This window comes from Strix aluco, chromosome 2, assembly GCF_031877795.1.
Source record: "Strix aluco isolate bStrAlu1 chromosome 2, bStrAlu1.hap1, whole genome shotgun sequence".
In the NCBI taxonomy this organism is placed as follows: domain Eukaryota; kingdom Metazoa; phylum Chordata; class Aves; order Strigiformes; family Strigidae; genus Strix; species Strix aluco.
The window spans coordinates 52,947,606-52,965,493 of record NC_133932.1 but is presented as its reverse complement, the minus strand read 5'-3'; the positions used below and the strand labels follow the sequence as shown (position 1 = coordinate 52,965,493).

Here is a 17,888-nt window from a genome sequence, read left to right as displayed (position 1 = left end):
CCACTAGACAAAAAAGTTTTGCACAATGTCAAGCTGTGCAAGAGAGCAATGGTTGCCGATCTGTGTTGTTTGCAGACACAGCATGTCTGCTGTGATTTGTCAAAACCTATTTTTCAGTTTACAGATTGAGCAATACTGAGGCTTTGGTATTTTTCCCAGGCTCTTGGGCAATTGTTGGGCTTTCTTCTCATTAGTGAAGACCAATGTTAACAGTTTCATGGCAAGTTACATCTCTGATCCTTACGCAGGGTCTCTAATTAGCCAGGCCAAATGATAATCCCATCGGAAACCACAGCCAATTAAATCTGTATTATCTTTTAGCCACAATGCAATAATCACCAAGTGTTTTTATACATATATTTTCACTATTTTCAAATACATAATTCCAGATTCTTCACATCTAGATATTAAGGCTTTTTAATCCTAGGTTGTGATGGACAACAGAAGGTGAGTGTGCAGAGGTGATGGGAAAAATGAACTTTAGTAATGTCTCAGAAGAAAACCAGTGTTTCTCCTTTTCTGATCTTTTGGCAGTTCTGACATACAAAGGTCACACAGCATGCACAGGTACCTTGGGGTTACACAGGTCTGTTCCAAACTGATGTTATCCTTAAGGCCAAGTTCCACATGGCACCTGGTGCATACTCTCACAAGCTAAAGACACCTAAAACTTTCTTACAAAATCTTCTCCACTCTTGGTTCTGAATCCTAAGAAACCTCTCAAAGCTGCAATTTGTTACAGCTTAGTTGTGAACCTCTGTGTATTACAGGAAAGAAAGAAAAGCAAAAAGCAAAGCCCTTCTGTGTTGAAGGCAAGACTAGTCACTAACCTAAAATAAATCAAACAGGCTCTGAGGTTGAATCTTAAATTTAACTTAACTGATAGTACGGTTCCTCACTAGGAGAACTGAGAAATGAGTTATGATTGGCACGGATAATTTGTCAATTTCAGTTTATAACAAAATGCAAATCTAATTCTTTGAAGTTGTTTTACAGTTGTTTATAAACAGCTCATTTGATGCACTTGTGTAAACTGAAAACTTCCAAACTACTACTGCTGTTACTTATTGAATTTATGATAATTTGGCTTTGACTTAGTAACCACATTAAGCAATTAGTAAATCTAAAATTAAGCCAGGTACACAAGCACTTTCCCTCCGTGACTACAGTTCTTGTTAATTAACAATAGGTTCATTTCTTTCAAGAGGCCATAATCACATATAAAATATTTAGACAACTGATTGCTCTACACCATTAGTTAGACAACAGCTACTCTTCTCATAAGCCTGATTAGTTCCCTCTGATTTAACCCTCAGTTTTCCCTCATGTCCCAGGGTGACTCTTGGCTTGGTCAAAAGAGGGAGCGGGTGGGGAGACTTCTCTAGAAGTCTTTTGCTTCCATTGTCCCAAATTCTCATATCAGAGAGAACTGAAACAAAGGTATTCATGGTAACTTACTTAACATTTTGAGAGTCTTCCTTTGGAAAGAATTTAGTAAATATCTATTATATCTACAAATCAACACATCAGAGTGCTAACAGATGGGGAATTTGTACACCAAAGGTAAAGCCGTTACTTCATAACATCATTTTTGTTATGTTTCACATTGATAATGAAACATATCCCAGAATACCACTAATAATCTAATTTTACATGGCATGGCACACTTGCAGACTTCTGACTGAGAATTACCAACTACTGGAGCTCAACCAGTGCATCTAAGCACCTCTTTCTCTGAATCAAAGAGAGCGCTCCAAGATTCTTACCACTCTGCTATTTCTCTGCCTCTGCATTTTGTGCTGCTGAGTCTGACCAGGCCAGTGAGGCTGATCTAGCTGTTCTTTCAGTGTTGAAGGTAAAGAAATTGAACAGAGACTCAGAGGTTGCTACCAAAGAAGCATTGCAAAATGACGTCCATTTCTTTCTCCCTAAGAGTACTGCTCATGGTTGCTGCTGTTTTTCCCAAACTTACCTCTTCCTGGAGGAAAGAAGTTGGTCATTACCTAGCACAAGCACCTTTACTCAGTATTGTGGCACTGTCTCAATAATTCCCTTCCACTTCAGCAGCAAGGCAGCAGGGTCACAGTGACCTAGAAGGTCATTGCAGCACAATTCTGACAGAAGACCTCAGTGCCCGATTTCTAGGTGACAGAGCACTGTAACTGTGCTGAGGGCCCACTGTCCCTACACAGTATACAAAAACATCCCACACAAGAGTGCACACAGGTCCATGTAGTCAAAAATTCAGAATACTCATTCTCTCAGCTCCTGCTGTTTAATGTAAAAGGCAAAAGTGTTTTAGACAGAGAAGCCAGGACCCAAGATTCCCCCATCTTCCCCACATGCACCCAAAAAGAATCAAAAGTATCCTATCACCATATCATCTCAAGCTGCAGGCTTGCTTTAGAAGAAAATATTATACCAGGCCTCTTTCTATCAAATCATATTAAATAAATTTTAAGAATACATAATGAATTAGGCCCTTCCAGGATCAAGACAACCAGATGTGTCATTTCTGACTCACTAGTAGGATTATTACATTGACACAGTAATCCTGGACTTGCATGAAAACAGATTATAGGTATTTCTAGGCAAGAAAAAAGCTGGGCAAAGGAGTTTCTTGGTACTATTTTCACACCTTGGGATTTAGGCATCTCAGTGCCATGTAATTTCTATATTATGTGCCCATGTGGTTTATTAGGTGCACCTCTAGACCTCTTTTGAACAGTCCTTCAGGTTTGCATTGTCGAGAGTAACAACAATGCTTTGAAAACAAACTACAGAACTCAATTCTACCTCTCCTCATCAATTTTGTCTTCAGGATGAAGAAGGGTTCTTAGATACAGCTGAGACATGTAGAGATTCCAGGCATCTCCAAGGTCAGAGAACAGCTGAGAAGACTTAATCTCACCACAGAAATAACAAACTTGCAAGTGCCACTTGTACAGTACTACCTTACTTATACTTATTTTGCCCTACATGAAACTCAGCAAAATGTAACTCCTCCATAAATCCATATGTGCTTTCCTGGAATAGAGATTTATGCATTTTTGATCACTCTTAAGAATTCCAAAAAACAAATCTGAGTTTAGGAAAGAACAAAAAGTTTTAGGGTTTTAGTAATTACACTAACTGTAAATTTCAGCTGTGTCAGTAACAACCTTATTGCACTGCTGCATGAGCCAAGGTTCAGAAAGTAGAAGGATAAAACATCTTGAAACACATTCTCCCTCAAAACTGTCTCGTGTACATAAAATACCTACATCACAGGGACTTTCAGCAGATGTGTACATATGACAGCAAAAGCTGACACATACAGCTACAATGAATAACACATCACCAATTTATAGCTGACTACAAACAATGCATCATATTAAATCATCCATCCCTTTAGCAGCCACACCCAGTCCTGTTTAGGGAGACACGTTCAACATCTCATTAGGTATATGTCACAAGGGAGGGCCTGGAAGAAACTCTTGTCAGGATAACCCATATAGTTCAAGTTTAATTTGTGAGATGAGACAACTCTTTTACACGTCACCACTGGAGGTCTTACAAACAATGGCAATTTGAACATAAGGAATGCATCATCTGTGACACATAAAGGATTTTACAACCCATTCTCAACTTCTATCTAACAGTTCCATACCTCAAAGCAATGCCAGGTGCTCTACAACGGCTGTAGTGCAGTTTGCTGAACTTCTCACCCATAACTACTTGATCTTTTTCAGAAAATTTGTTAACTGGATGTTCCTGCTCTCTCAGTCTGTCTTTCACCTCCTCCTAGCCTGACAGAAAGAACCCATGGCACTGGCAACATTGCCAAGTTCTGTCACAACTCCCCTATTTGCACTAGAGAGTTAATTCCCACACCTGTCAACATACACCTTCAAAAAGGTCCCATGTAGCAGACTATCAGTATCCCAACTTTAAAGTCTTTCCCTTTTTGCAGATAGTGCAAGAATGTCTGAAGATGACTGCAGCTGCAGGACTGATTCTCTGCAGAACTCACCAAAGCCCCTATAGCCAAAATGAACACACATTGTGGTAGCGGCAGATATCTGCATCTCCACAGCTTTCCTTTTACTACTTGCAAATTATCTACAGTACAACTATTTCAAAAAAATGTATTCCTACTGATCTATTATTGTACATATCCCATACTTAACTTCAGATGCAGCATGGGGATTGGTATTTTACAACAGGCACGTATTTGACATACATGTACATTCTTTATACTAGCATTAATTCTATACAAATATCGCTCTGCTTCTTTACTCAGTAAGAAATCAAACTTATTTGACACCTGTGCAAGATTTCTTTGCCACTCAGATAAAGAATCTACGTCCCACTGAGTTCCTAATCCAGCCCAATTTACTTAAACTGTCCCATCATCTTTTTCCACTTCCACTCCAGAAAGTAACCAAAGTTAACAAAGGGCTTTGGTCTAGTGACTGATGTCTGGAAACTAGAGATGATGCACAAGCAGTATAAAAGTAGAAATAAATGCATACTAAGCACAAAACCATCTCCTGCTCTTTCTTTCTAAATGCACAGCATCCACAAATACACGGTCTCAATTATAGCCAACTTCACCTTGACAGTAGACATTTCTATACTGTGGTCAGGCTATAACATAAGCCTCACAGAGGTTCCTCAACTAGCTTTGAAGTAGTTGGGCTCACATACAAGCATTAGTGGTGCTGCTACAATAAAATACACCGAAGAAGGTGGAAAAATACTGGAGGGTTAGGGCGTTAACCCATCAGCAGAGGATTAAACAGGATGACAGAGATAGTTGCTGCCCTCAGGGACAACCACAACCCCACCCCTGTGGAAGGTGCCCTTCCAACAGTGTCAGTGAATGGCATAGAAATCCACTTGTAGGCCAATCCAATTTATAGTCCAGCACATTAATGTAAACAAAAAGCACAGATTCACATACCACATACCACACACCATCAATGGTGACAGGAGGATGTGACAAGGGCAAAAGAGATAACACCATCCCACTTAATCCATCATTAAACATGCATGAAGACCATGTGACCATGATGCCATAAGCTCCCAAACTTCAGTCATCCCTGCAGCTTTTATTCTCTTACTCTCCAACATGATCAGAATTGCTTTCTCCAAATATGCCAGCAAACCAGTTTACTAGGGCAATACTTAGCAATAGACAATTTTGAGTCAATATTGAATCTGCAGACACCATCACTGAAAGAAAATGACACACAATTATCACAGGGACACGTGTGTGATGTGCATCCCTAAACAGACTTAAAACACATCATCAGCATAGTTCTTTCTTTGCTAATGGCTTTGTATCTAAGCTACAATAAAAATGTCAATTCCAAAAGGATACGGTGCTTACTAACATGACTTCTCTAGCCCAGGGCAAACCCAATTGAATAATGTCATAAACTGCAGGAACGATATGTATTCATACATCTGAGGAAGAGCAGCAAGACACTTGTAACAAAAGCTGGACTGCTACTTCTACACTGGGAGTCAGCTTGCACAGATATCAAAGCTTAGTAACAAGTGCTGTTCTTCAGCACAGATAAATGCTGCTATCTGCTAGTCACATATCATCTAATAGTGACAACAGTAATATATTATCTTCTCCCACTTTTGTTAAAATTCTTGGTCAGCGATCAGAATTCCTTACCCCTGGATATCATTCTGCCATTGCTAGGTTGTGCTGGATAAACTGTACCTATTTTGGAATAGCACAAAGGGGTCTTCTGACAAAGACAGTGTACTGGGGCCCATGAAACCGAGTTCGGTTGCTGATTCTGATACAGAGTTCAGAGATGCCACACAAATTACTGGAGGAAAGCACTGTGGTCTAAATGAGAAGAGGCAGAGTTGGGAGATCAAATTACAAATCCCCACTCTGCCACTCTCTTATTCAGACAGTCTCTTACAGATTACAGTGCCTTGTGAATAAAGCTATTCTGAGGAGACTGGATTCATCTCCAGATCTGGCATACAACTCCTGTGCAACTCTTGAGCAGGTCACCTAAATTTCCAGACACTGGTCTCTCACTTCCATGGGAAGATGTTTCAGTAAAACTGGTTATGCTATTTTGCAATTAGGTGGTTTTCTTTAATGAATGCTTAACAAATTAACAAGGCTAATGTGCTGAATTCCTTGAGTTGTGATCCCTGGAAATGCAGTTCTTCTTTCATACTACTAAGCATCTTAGTACTACATCTTCAATACAGGGAGGTGCCTTTGGTACAAGTAAAAGCAAGTCATCTGAATACATAAAAAAAAGTTTTGCAAATACTGTAATGTCAACAATACACATCAGGCACACCAACTTCCTGACACTGCTTCCAAAAGGGATAAAGCAGTAAGTATAGCGCAGCTGTCACAGGCAGGAGCTCTAGGCAAAGAGAAGCAGCAGATGGGGATCAAAAGCCTTAGATCACCTGGTCATGCACTACTACTAAAACTTCACCATCTACCAAAGGTAGAAAACAGGATGGAAAGAGAAAGATGTTTGGTTTTTGTTTTGTTTGCAGAAAGAAGAGGAAGAAAAGAGGAAAAGGACTTATGATTATCTTATTGTCATGAATAACCACAGAGTTCATGCCCCAGTTTAGTGTATGGGACTTGCCCTAACCCATACAATGCATTCTAAGGCTAGGATGCTCAGACTTGCTTGCACTGCTGCCATAGCAGCATGAGAGGTTCTGCTAGTGATGACAGCAGCAGCTCCTGACTTTCTGTTGAGCCAAAAAGCAAACACAAGAGAAAATGCCTTTCCAGCTTCCTCCCTCAGTTGGATTGGACTAAGACTGGGGGATGCCTGACCTCAGTTCTCTGACCCTCAAGCTAATGCCAAGCTTCTGTGCTGAATTTGAAATCAGTGTATGTCACAAAAAGCTTGAAAAAGTGTCAAGAAACTTGACAAAGTCTTCTACTATTAAAGACCTGTAGCCTGCCACCTCCCTGTAAAATGACAAAGGTCCTCCTCATCAACCAAGTGCTTCAGGCACTATTTAAATCTGCAACGCTCTGAGTGCCCAGAATGGTGAACAATCTGTACAGCTTTGGACATGGTATCTCAAGCAGGATGGGAACCAACTAGAGGAAGTCAAGAAAAGATGAGTAGATCCAAGAAGCAGGACTCCCAAAGGAAGACTAAACTAGCAAGGATTTCTGAACCAAAAAATGTGGTATGTTAAAGGCCATTTTAAGAAGGAAGACAATAGGTCTCTTCTCCCTGTCTGTGGAGACAGGAGAAGCAAAGGGCTTAAGCGCAGCAAGGCTTGTGGACATATAGTAATACTGTCTAACAGCAAGATAAGGGACCACAAGGAATAGATCAGATAAGGAAGTTGTGGAGTCCCCATTATTTAAGGCACTCAGTATGTTAAGCACACATCCAACAAATACCTGTGATCCCACTCTAGGGCAAAGGGAAGAATGAATTATATGGTCTTTGAAGGACTCTTCTAATACTCTTCTCTCTGACACTTTGGGAAGTAAGTATAAGCACATGCAAGTAGACTCCTAATGCAAGGTGTGTATCTACGTGATTCATCTAGCAAAGCTTGCCTAGTCTTCTCAGGAAACCTCCCACTTACCTGTCATGGAACCCTAGACCCATACACCTACAGTTCCAAAAACACCCCTTCCAACCCATACATCTCCTACAGATCCACAAAGCTCTGGGCTCAGATTTCTAAGTGATGCAATGATGATTGATTCTCAATAAGTGATGCACACAGTGAAAGATCTAGTAAGTGAGCCTGGAGCTAAGCACTAAATGGCAACAGCAGACATCAGGCAGATTAGAAACCACATGTAGAAACCACAGCCAGAGCCAGCAACTTAGCAGTTGCAAAGCCAGCAGTGTTGAGTTAGGAAGCATCAACCACAGGCTGAATATCACTCAAAAATGCACCACAGACCATCAATGGACGTGATTTCAGAACCCGCAGAACACAATACTCAGTTATGAAGGTGTTTCCAAGAAGGAACCGTTTTTCAGAACCTTAGATTGACCTTTCCCATTTAGAATGCTTCGGGCTTTTTCCATTCACATCATGGAGTGTTTTGATCCTTAATAGCAGCAACCAAAATTTTATTCCAGAGGACATTAAATCATGTGTTGAGAAAGAGCACAAAATTTGCAGAACTGGCTTTGGCATTGGTGATTATCAACTCACACAAAACGCAAGTAGCTTCTTCATATTTTATCTGGATCTTTTAAAAACAAATTTATATTTACCATTTTCCAAAAGTCCATTATAGCAACAAATGCTATACATATCCCCATAGGAGCCTTTTTCAGGCTTCTTTAGGTGTGGTACATCTTGAAGCGTAAAATACACAAATTTAAGAGAGAAAACCTCTCTGAGATGGCCTATAAAGACCAAGTAAATCTACATTATGTGCAGTGGTGGATGTTGATGCTGACCCATTTGAGAGACAAAAAAATATTACTCATTTCTACTGCTAAAGTATCCTATTCCTTTGACTACTGAAAACACAATAAAAACTAGTGCACTGACTCAATGACAAATGCTAGTTGCATAACTAGGGTGGAGCGTGCAAGCAGCTATAAAGGTTGCCCCAGTCTGAGACTCTCACTTGTGCTCAATACATTTGAAAGCTCTGGATTCTGAGTGAGGTAAGCATAACCTAAACATACTGGGTGTTTCAAATCTTTGAACCTAACTTAGATTTTTTTTTTCTTGGGAGAGTTAATCCAGTTTTATAGAAAAAAAAACAACAAACACCAAAATCTCTTTTAATCTAGGTTAAGTATTAATCATTTCATATGGTTAGTAAACCAGTAAAAACAAGGTGTCAGATGTATTTCAAAATTCTGATGCACAAGATTGTTACTGTCTGCTTTGTTTGCAGTTATTCTTCAAGACAACATCTGAGAAACATGGAACATTTACTCAACGATAACCTTCTGAAGTATTTTACCCAGTATGCTTTAATGGAGGGCAGCACCAGTGCACTGTCCATTGGTGGGCTGAAAAATCTACTTCAGAATCAATTTGCACAGTACCTAAAGGTAAGTTTTACTCTTCTTATATTCACTGTGCTTCCTGTGAAATGGATAGGAAAAAGGAAATACAGGCAATGATGTTGCAGGGCAGATTATTGTGCCCAAATGGCTTCACTGACTCCATAAATAATCCTTTAATAAGGGTTGGCTTATAAAACTTCATTCACATTAATGAACAGTAGCTCCAAACAGATATCTGAGTAGGGAGTTTATAACAAAGCCCTATGAAATAAAATGAAATAATCTAAGAAGTTGTTTTGTTTGGGGTTTTTTATGTGAGCCAAATTTCACCTAGAGTAGTACATCTGAGTCTCATAAAATATTTTTTGTTTCAGTCTAAATAATAAATCTTGAATCTAGAAAATATATAGGAAAATCTATAAAACAACTAAATCAGTAGGACAAATTTAAGAGACATAAGCCAATTTCTATCTAGATTAAGTTCCCACCATCACAAAATAAAAGGTTTGCCATTCCAGAAAGATGCCAAGTTAAGAAAAGTAGTACTCGTTTCCTGTAGCTGGAAAAAGTCTAGGTTCTGACTTCATATATATTCTCTGCCAGACCTTTCCTGAACTGCATTAGGACTCAATTTAGATTCTTTTGCTAGACAAATTCTTAAATACTGTGTTTTGGATAGCTGACAAAAGCAATTTTTGCTAAAGGTCTGAAAGAAGTTGCATCTCAATAGAAAAATCCAGTATTCTGGGAAATACAGTAATCCAATTTAGTAATATCATGCCTAATTAAGGGAAAAAACTTTTGTGTTTTATTAGTGTGGGGTTTTTTGATTTTAAAAAAAACAAATGAGTCAGAAATTGCCAAAAATAAATAGAAAATGTGATGGCAAATTCAGAAATATAATACTTTTATATTAGCTGTAGACAATTTAGCACCATACCCATTTTCCTAGATATGTGGAAATGTAAGTGTTCAGGAAAAGCAATACTGATATTTTCTGTCTGGATATCAGGCATTTTCAAGTACCTACTCTGTTTGCAGAAATATATGGCACCATAATAAATCAACATAAAAGCAGGACAGGACATTACAAAACATGCATACACATTAAGTATGAAGAAAGAAAACATTTTAAAAATTTAAATTATAAATCAAAACTGGTTTTATATTATTTAACTAGCCTGATCGGGGATGTTATCAGAATACTCACTGCATCAGGATGTTACATGCACTCTACCAGACACGACAAATAAAAGGAGCTAATAATCTAAACTGTATTTAATACATTAGCAAGAATTTTTCAGCAGTGAATACAGTATTCCTAGTAAAGAAGGGAAAAGGGGAGGGAAGAGACTCTCAGGTCCTGGTCCAAAGCGTAATGAAAGTAGCAACACGTTTTCAAATAGCGTATGCAGGGCCTAAATTAGTACCTAATAAAGCAGTAGGTGGTATGCATATTTATTTTTTATTGGTGATGATGTACGTGCTGTAGCTATTCCACCTGGTCCATTTCCTAAATTCCAAATTTACCCACAAGACTGAAGTAACCTGAGTAATACTTGATACTTCTCAAATGGTTATCATATCTTTGATAACATTTTTGGCAGGCGATAGCAGGCACTGTATTTCTAGTTTAACCAGTAAAACTGGTAAATACAACACTACCAGTAACGCCTTCAAGTAACACTGACTGTTATTGACTGCATCACTTCTTGGCAATATTCCCCATAGGACAATAGTCATGGTAATCTATTTATTTCATTCTCTTTTTTTTTTTTTTTTAATTCTTTTCCTATAAAAACAGGATTCATTCTCACTTGATAACATAATTAAATCGTTGGACAAAAATAATGATGGAAGTGTCAGCTTTGATGAATTTGTGATGCTTATAAAAAAGATAACTGGTACAGGACAGTAACGCATCTGCAAGAATCAATATCACTGCTTTGAAGGAGAAGAGCCTGGCGTTTGTGTACATTATACATACACCTAAACCACAGATTTGTTATGATTTTAAAACATACAGAATAAAGATTTGACATATAACAAAGTATGTCTTGTATTGTTTCCTGCACATTTGCTAGCCACACTTTCCAGCTAAACTGCCTCACAATTAGTTCAGAACTACCCGTTTCTATTCCACATGACATCTGAGATAGCGTTGTTTAACAAACCCTGCTTTGCCCAAGCTGTTCTTTGGACCTCTAGAGCAATTAAAATCAAATGGTTTCTAAAACACATAAAAGGAAAGATGTATCATTCCATTTGAGGAGTGTTCCCTAGGGCATACTATCCAATACTCCCAGTTCAGTTTCATCATTCACATAAGACAACACTTCCATACAGTAAACAGTTCAAATTTTTTAAACATAAAATACTTATTTTCCATAACAATCTAACAATGCTAAGTATGACGACTGTAACATTACATGCTCATTTTAAATTCTATTTACGTAAGTATGTACTTTTTTGTTATGACTCTTGTAAATGGGAATACATTACATACAGGAACTGAGTGCTGTTGAAATTAAAACATTAATTACATTTATTTGGTGCAGTTTTAACTTTTTCATTGCATGATTCCCTGTGACATGTATTTTCACACATGTAATTCATGGCCATTATTATTTACTTCAAGAGGAAATTGGTGAAAAAGAACAGAAATGAGAAGAATGAAAAGTTTGAAGACAAGTAATTCAGTGGATTAGGCACTAATCCTACCCGAGAACTTGGAATTTGGACTGAATTTTAACACCAACATCACCCATTATCCTGATAAATCAGTTAGATCTCAGAGTTACTTAAGGTCTTAAAGACTCAACTTAATTGCAAAGCCTATCAAGTGCGTACAGTGGTTCCTATCCCTGAATTTCCCCTCCATGAAATGAGGAATAAAATAATTCACGCCACTGATGCATGAATAGAAGCCTCAAAAATTACAATATTTAAACATGATATAAATGTTCTAATAGGCTCCTGGACCACTCTTTTACACAAACACTTCAGCTGTTAAAATGTGTTATGTTTCTTGGAAGAAAAAAAATAGAAAATCATAATATTTATTACTTTTTTTCTGGTTTATGAAAAAAATTTCTAAATTAAAAATAGGCTTTGATTTCAAAACTAAATATACTCCTCACACATTTGCTTTCTAAGCTATGTTAGCTACTTTACACAAATAAGTAAAATCACAGAATTTTAAAAGGTGCTTTTGCATGAGTGGGACATACATTCCTTTTCATCTCTTAAGACAACCTTAAAAAATTTTTAATTCAGTCAGGTTGCTGACATCCTGAAGAGGAAATGTGGTCATCAAGAAACAAACGTTACAAGAGTGTCACCTATTGGCAAAATCTATTTCTGCACAATTGCTTGAGTTTAGAAAAAATGCACTTATTTTACATGGTGAAACATCTGAAGTTTCATGATCCTACACAAGATGCAATAGATCATGAAGAACAATGGTCACAATTAAAATTAGCTTTTTTAAATTTAAAAAAAAAAAATTATTTCTAGGAAGTCTTTTTTCTTTTTCCTAGAACACTATTAGATGCAGTTGCAATAAAATTGACAAAAAAAATATAATTAAAAGGCTCCTCCAAAAAATAAATCTAAGTTTAATAGTAGAGGAAGATGAAGGAAATGGAATAAAAAATTAACTCTTTTGCCATCCAGTGAATTCAGTTCATTAGCAGTTCACAGACTATACAATTTCCTTTTAAAGGAGTTAATTTTCATGTAATCATATAATAGGAAGGCACCTCAGGCATCATCTGGTCCAACCTTTCTCGGCAAAAGAAAGTCAAGACGGCCCAGCACCCTGTCCAGCTGAATCTTAAAAGTGTCCAATGTTGGGGAATCCACCACTTCCCTGGGGACATCATTCCAGTGGCTGATTGTTCTCATTGTGAAAAATTTTCCTCTTGTGCCCCATTGGAATCTCCCCAGGAGTAACTTGTACCCATTACCCCCTGTCTTTTCCATATCACTCCTTGTAAAAAGGAAGCCTCCATCTTCTTTGGAGCCACCCTTTAAACACTGGAACATGGTGATAAGGTCTCCCCTAAGCCATCTCTTCTCAAGGCTGAAAAAGCCCAGTTCTCTCAGCCTTTCATCACACAGCAGGCTTCCCAGTCCCTTGATCATCTTCGTGGTTCTTCTCTGGACCCTCTCCAGCCTGTCTACATCTTTTTTGCATAGCAGGGACCAAAACTGAACACTGTATTCCAGCTGTGCCCTGACAAGCACCTAGTAGAGTGGGATAACAATTTTATTCTCTCTGCTGGTGATGCCCATGTTGATGCAACCCAGCATCCTGTTGGCTTGCACTGCCACAGCAGCTCACTGTTCACTTGCGTTGAGCTTGTTCTCCACCAGGACTCTCAGGTCCCTTTCCACAGCTGCTCCCCAGCCAGGCAGATCCCAGCCTGTGCTCCACTCCTGCATTATGTTTTCCCAGGTGCAAGACCTTACCCTTGTCCTTGTTGAACTTCATAAGGTACTTGTTAGCCCACTCTTCCAGCCTATCCAGGTCTTCCTGCAGAGTGGCTCTCCTCAAGTGTCCACTTCCCCACTCAGTTCGGTATCGTCAGCAAACTTCATCAGGGTACACCTGCTCCCATCATCCAAATCACTTATGAAGCTATTAAACAGCGTTGGGCCCATTATCAATCCCTGGGGGACCTCACTTGTGACAGGTTGCCAGTTTGAAAAAGAGCTCTTTACCACTGTCCTCCGGGTGTGACCTTAAAATTATCATTTGCAACAGAAAACTCATACTAAGCACTACTCTCAAGCAAATTCATTACTTCTCTGAACAGCTATCTTCCTGTAAAGAACAGTAACAATTTACCTATCGTTATTATCCAAAAGGCTAGAAAGTAAAGCAGAAAGCCTAAGAATATATAATGAGAATATGACCTGCAAATAATCAACCAAGATGAGATCAAGAACTTGAGGGACTCTGGCCAGTGCTAATGCACCTCCCTCATTTTCCCTACTAAAATCAAACGTGTTAAAGAGGAATGGAACCCAAAACTTTACAGTGATATTTGATAGTGTAAATGGTATGGTCTGGTGAATACAGATAACTGCCATATCACAGGTCTGGGTTTTTTTTCTTCAAGAGTACACATTTTTAACTTAAGCCTAAATGAAAACATCCAATAGCAACTTCAAATCTCTCAAACACAGCTTATAAATAACAGCTTATTAATATTTTCAAATTCTAGGTCTCATTTCCTCTAAGTTTTCATCACATAGATATTCAGCTTTAGGACTTTTTTTTTTCCCTACAGTATTTTAAAAACACAATGTAAAATGGCCCAAATGAAGTCATTAACTTCCATTTTTTGTATGCAGATACTACTATTTTTTCCAAGGTATTTGAAATCTTAATTCTACAATACTTGCAGTCATTTACACACCAGTATAACTGGTATCAATATTCCCCAAAACAAGCAATACAGGGTTATACAGCATTTCTCTTCTATATAAAGTTACTCATGGGTGCTTTTGCAGAGCCTGGGTTGAGCAACATTGTTGTAATGATAGTAGAAATTGATGGAACAGCTAAAATGAAACAGATATTCAGCATTGCAGGCAACTCTCTACATTTCCACATTCAGATGTGCACTCATTCAAAACAGAACAAGTCACAATTGCCTCCTCATGTGAAAACCTTTTACGATGTTCAAAACTTTTTACTAATGCAGACAATGCTTTTCTATAGTACAATAACTTGTGTTATTTTAATTGAGAGACAGTAATGCCAGGAACATAATTTCTCATTTCAGCCACTTGTTTTTCCTTTGCAAGCCTAATTCTCAGTTACATGATTACTTGATGATCTCGGTCTTTATTCCTAATAAAAAGGTTCAAATTTCCATAGATGCAGACAAAAGGGAAGCAAAGTAGATGAAGATATTTTATATATACTTTAGAAGACACTATCAACCTTGGTGAGTACAGTTCTGAGTATTGCAATGCTTAGCAAATTAGAAGGGATGTAAGTAGTTGCATATTTTATGGTTGTCCCTCAGTTCCCCTGCCAAACTACATCTTCAAACTTTTGATTTTTTTCCTTTTTCTTAAAAATAAAAGGAAACAGAACTACTGCCTCACCAGTGCCTTTCTTCTCCCCCTTCAGTTTCCAAATGAGCAGGAACCAAAAGAAAAGTACACTCCTTTGGCCCTAAATTAGTGCTTAGCTGAACCACACAGTGACAACACAAAGTATTACCAGTGCTGATACAGTGTTTCCAATTAACTTTCTTGGGTAATGAAACATCTACATCAGTTACGTAGTTCGCAAACTTCACTAATCTGCTTCTCTTCCAATCATTTCTATTGATTTGCTATTATAAAGAATATCTAAACAGTTTTTAGCACCAGATGGACTCTGCTAAGATATATTATTCAGCAGTTACAATTACTGATAGTGCAAATTTAACCCTTGGAATGATTTACATCTGTTTCTCGCCCAGAACTGAGATGTCAAAGATCAGATTAAGATACTGAAATATGACTGGTAATAACCAATTTCAGAACCTTAATGTAGTTCAGAACAAAAGAATATCCATTACATATACTGCAAGCATACTGCTTCAGTTGTAAACACTGTATTAATCTTCTATGACACATTCACTCCATTATTTTCTTAATTTTATGTCCACATAATTGTCTCTTTAACATATATACCTTACTTGTCCTTGAATGCAAACTGCAAGTAACTCAGTTAATTACTTGTGGAATAAAATTTTGTCCTAGATGTCCTAATACACACTACAATTCCTGTAATAGAAGAAACTGCTGGTAGGGCCCCAGCAGTTAAACATCTGCGTTCTGACTTCAGCTAAGTGTGGAGCTCTGCGTTACTGTCAGCTACTGTGAACAACCCTTCAAATAATAGAGAAACCAGCAGTTCCAAAGGGTGACTCACGCCCTCCTAATGATATGACTGCATCCTGAAAAGGTACCTGAGGTGACTAGCTGAAATGTAATCACAAGAAGTTAAATAAAACTGGCACTAAAAAGCCCTAGAAATAAAGATGCCCCAGAATCAGTCTTCTGTACTATCCCTCTTGCTTCCCAAAAGCAAGAGGTTTTACAGTAAGCTTTCAACATCTTCCACATTTTACAACACATTGCTATTACAAAATTGATCCCTTCAGTGAAAGAGTATGTCTTCACATACATTCAAGAAGGGTGAAGGAAAAGACCTCTTACAATGGCAAGCCCACAAATTTGATGCCAAATGAAAAGTTTACCTTTGTTAACCTGAGGACATTTCCAAATGCCATCAAGTTTTAGCAGCAAGTCTCACACTGAAATGCTGAAGGTTTCTAATTTACCTTCAAAAGTTCAGACTAATTATCTCTCCTATGCATATAAACAACATTGACAAACAGGTCAAACGTTTTAAAAACCTCCTATTTGCATGTTTCAGACTAAGCAGAAGTGGAAAAAAAAATATTTTTTTTCAAAACTCTTTTGAAGGAAATTGATACAGAAACAGTAGGTCACTATGAGCAACCCACTTAATTTATCACTAGAACAGGTATTTACATCTTACACAAAGATACTACTTTACTTCTCACGTGTATTTCTGTTCCTTTTCATTTTCTTAAAAACTCTCTTTTACTGATAATTTTGAAGTTCTACTATTATGACAATGTGATGCCATACTCTCTTGAACTAGGAGATACCTAGAAGAACTCCACTCTAAAATTACACCATGGGCCTATGATACAGAGAGCCCTGTCCCATCTACAGCACTGAAATTTTTCTCAAAAGGAGGACTGTGAGATGCATGGGGGAAGAGGGGTGTAGTGACTGTTTATACTATTTGTATAAAGGAAAGACAAGATTTTTTTCAACAGCGTTCCATATAATCCTTATCTTTTTATATAAATTTATATTTTGATAATAGCTTTGTGCTATACTTTCCAGCTTCCCTTTATATTTTATTCTCTAGTAAAGCCAACCGAATCATTATTGCCTACTCACAGCATCAGTCTACAGCCAAGCAATCTATTAGAAAAACCACAAAAATAAAGCTAAGGCAAATTACAGAAGTGAGCAGGTGAAGGCAAGGAACTATTAAAAAAAAAACCCAACTTTTAAAACAATCCTGAATAAGGACAGTGGACACCTCTTCATGCCCTACCATATAAAAATATAGATAGATCTTAACTTACACAGAGGTAACTCCCTTTTTAACAACAGATATGTGTTCACAAAACATGCAGGAAAAAGAAAATCAGTACTTACAACAGGGTTTTTCGTGTCTGAGTCAAATTCTGTAGAATTTGCATCTAAAACAGAAGTTCAAAACAAACACAGTACATTTCCATTGATCTACATGCACTACAAACTCATCATAACAGTTCTGTGGCACTTTAGGGCTTGTCTGCATGTAAGCTACAGTCTTGTATGTTGAAACACATACTGCACCACTTTTAAAGCAACCCCAGGAAGCATATGATCTTAGCTGCACACACTCCCTTTCTTACTTCACAAAACTTTTTCCTCTCAGCTCTTAGCAGTAGAAACTCATTGGCGAGCTAAATCTCTTCATACTACTACTGCAATGACTATGGTTTGGCTACTTCAACTACTGAAAGCAAGTGAGAAAACTGCTTCTCACTTTTTACTCCTCACTACCTGCGCACTCCAGGAAGAGAATACAGGAGGTGAACTGTAAGCACACTTTCTTCTACACTCGTTAGACCAAGAAGCAGTTTTCAAGCAACCTGCATAAGAGTTCCTACTCCCTTGTACAGAAAGGTAGCTCAGCTGAAAATGATCATGTTGCAAGAGTTAAGTGCCTAATGATCATGGGATCTATATAATAGTTCTAATAATAGATATACATTTTACATATAG

General features: G+C 37.8%; 1 protein-coding gene across 3 annotated transcripts in view; it reads right to left on the bottom strand.

Annotated features, from left to right (window-relative positions):
• The window catches only part of CTPS2 (CTP synthase 2), a 75,861-nt gene that overhangs the window by 33,505 nt on the left and 24,468 nt on the right, over window positions 1–17,888 (bottom strand). For all 3 annotated transcript variants that reach the window (XM_074814735.1, XM_074814736.1, XM_074814737.1), the window contains exon 13: window positions 17,274–17,317. In XM_074814735.1, the coding sequence (XP_074670836.1) occupies window positions 17,274–17,317 (44 nt within the window). The remainder of the gene's footprint in view (window positions 1–17,273; window positions 17,318–17,888) is intronic.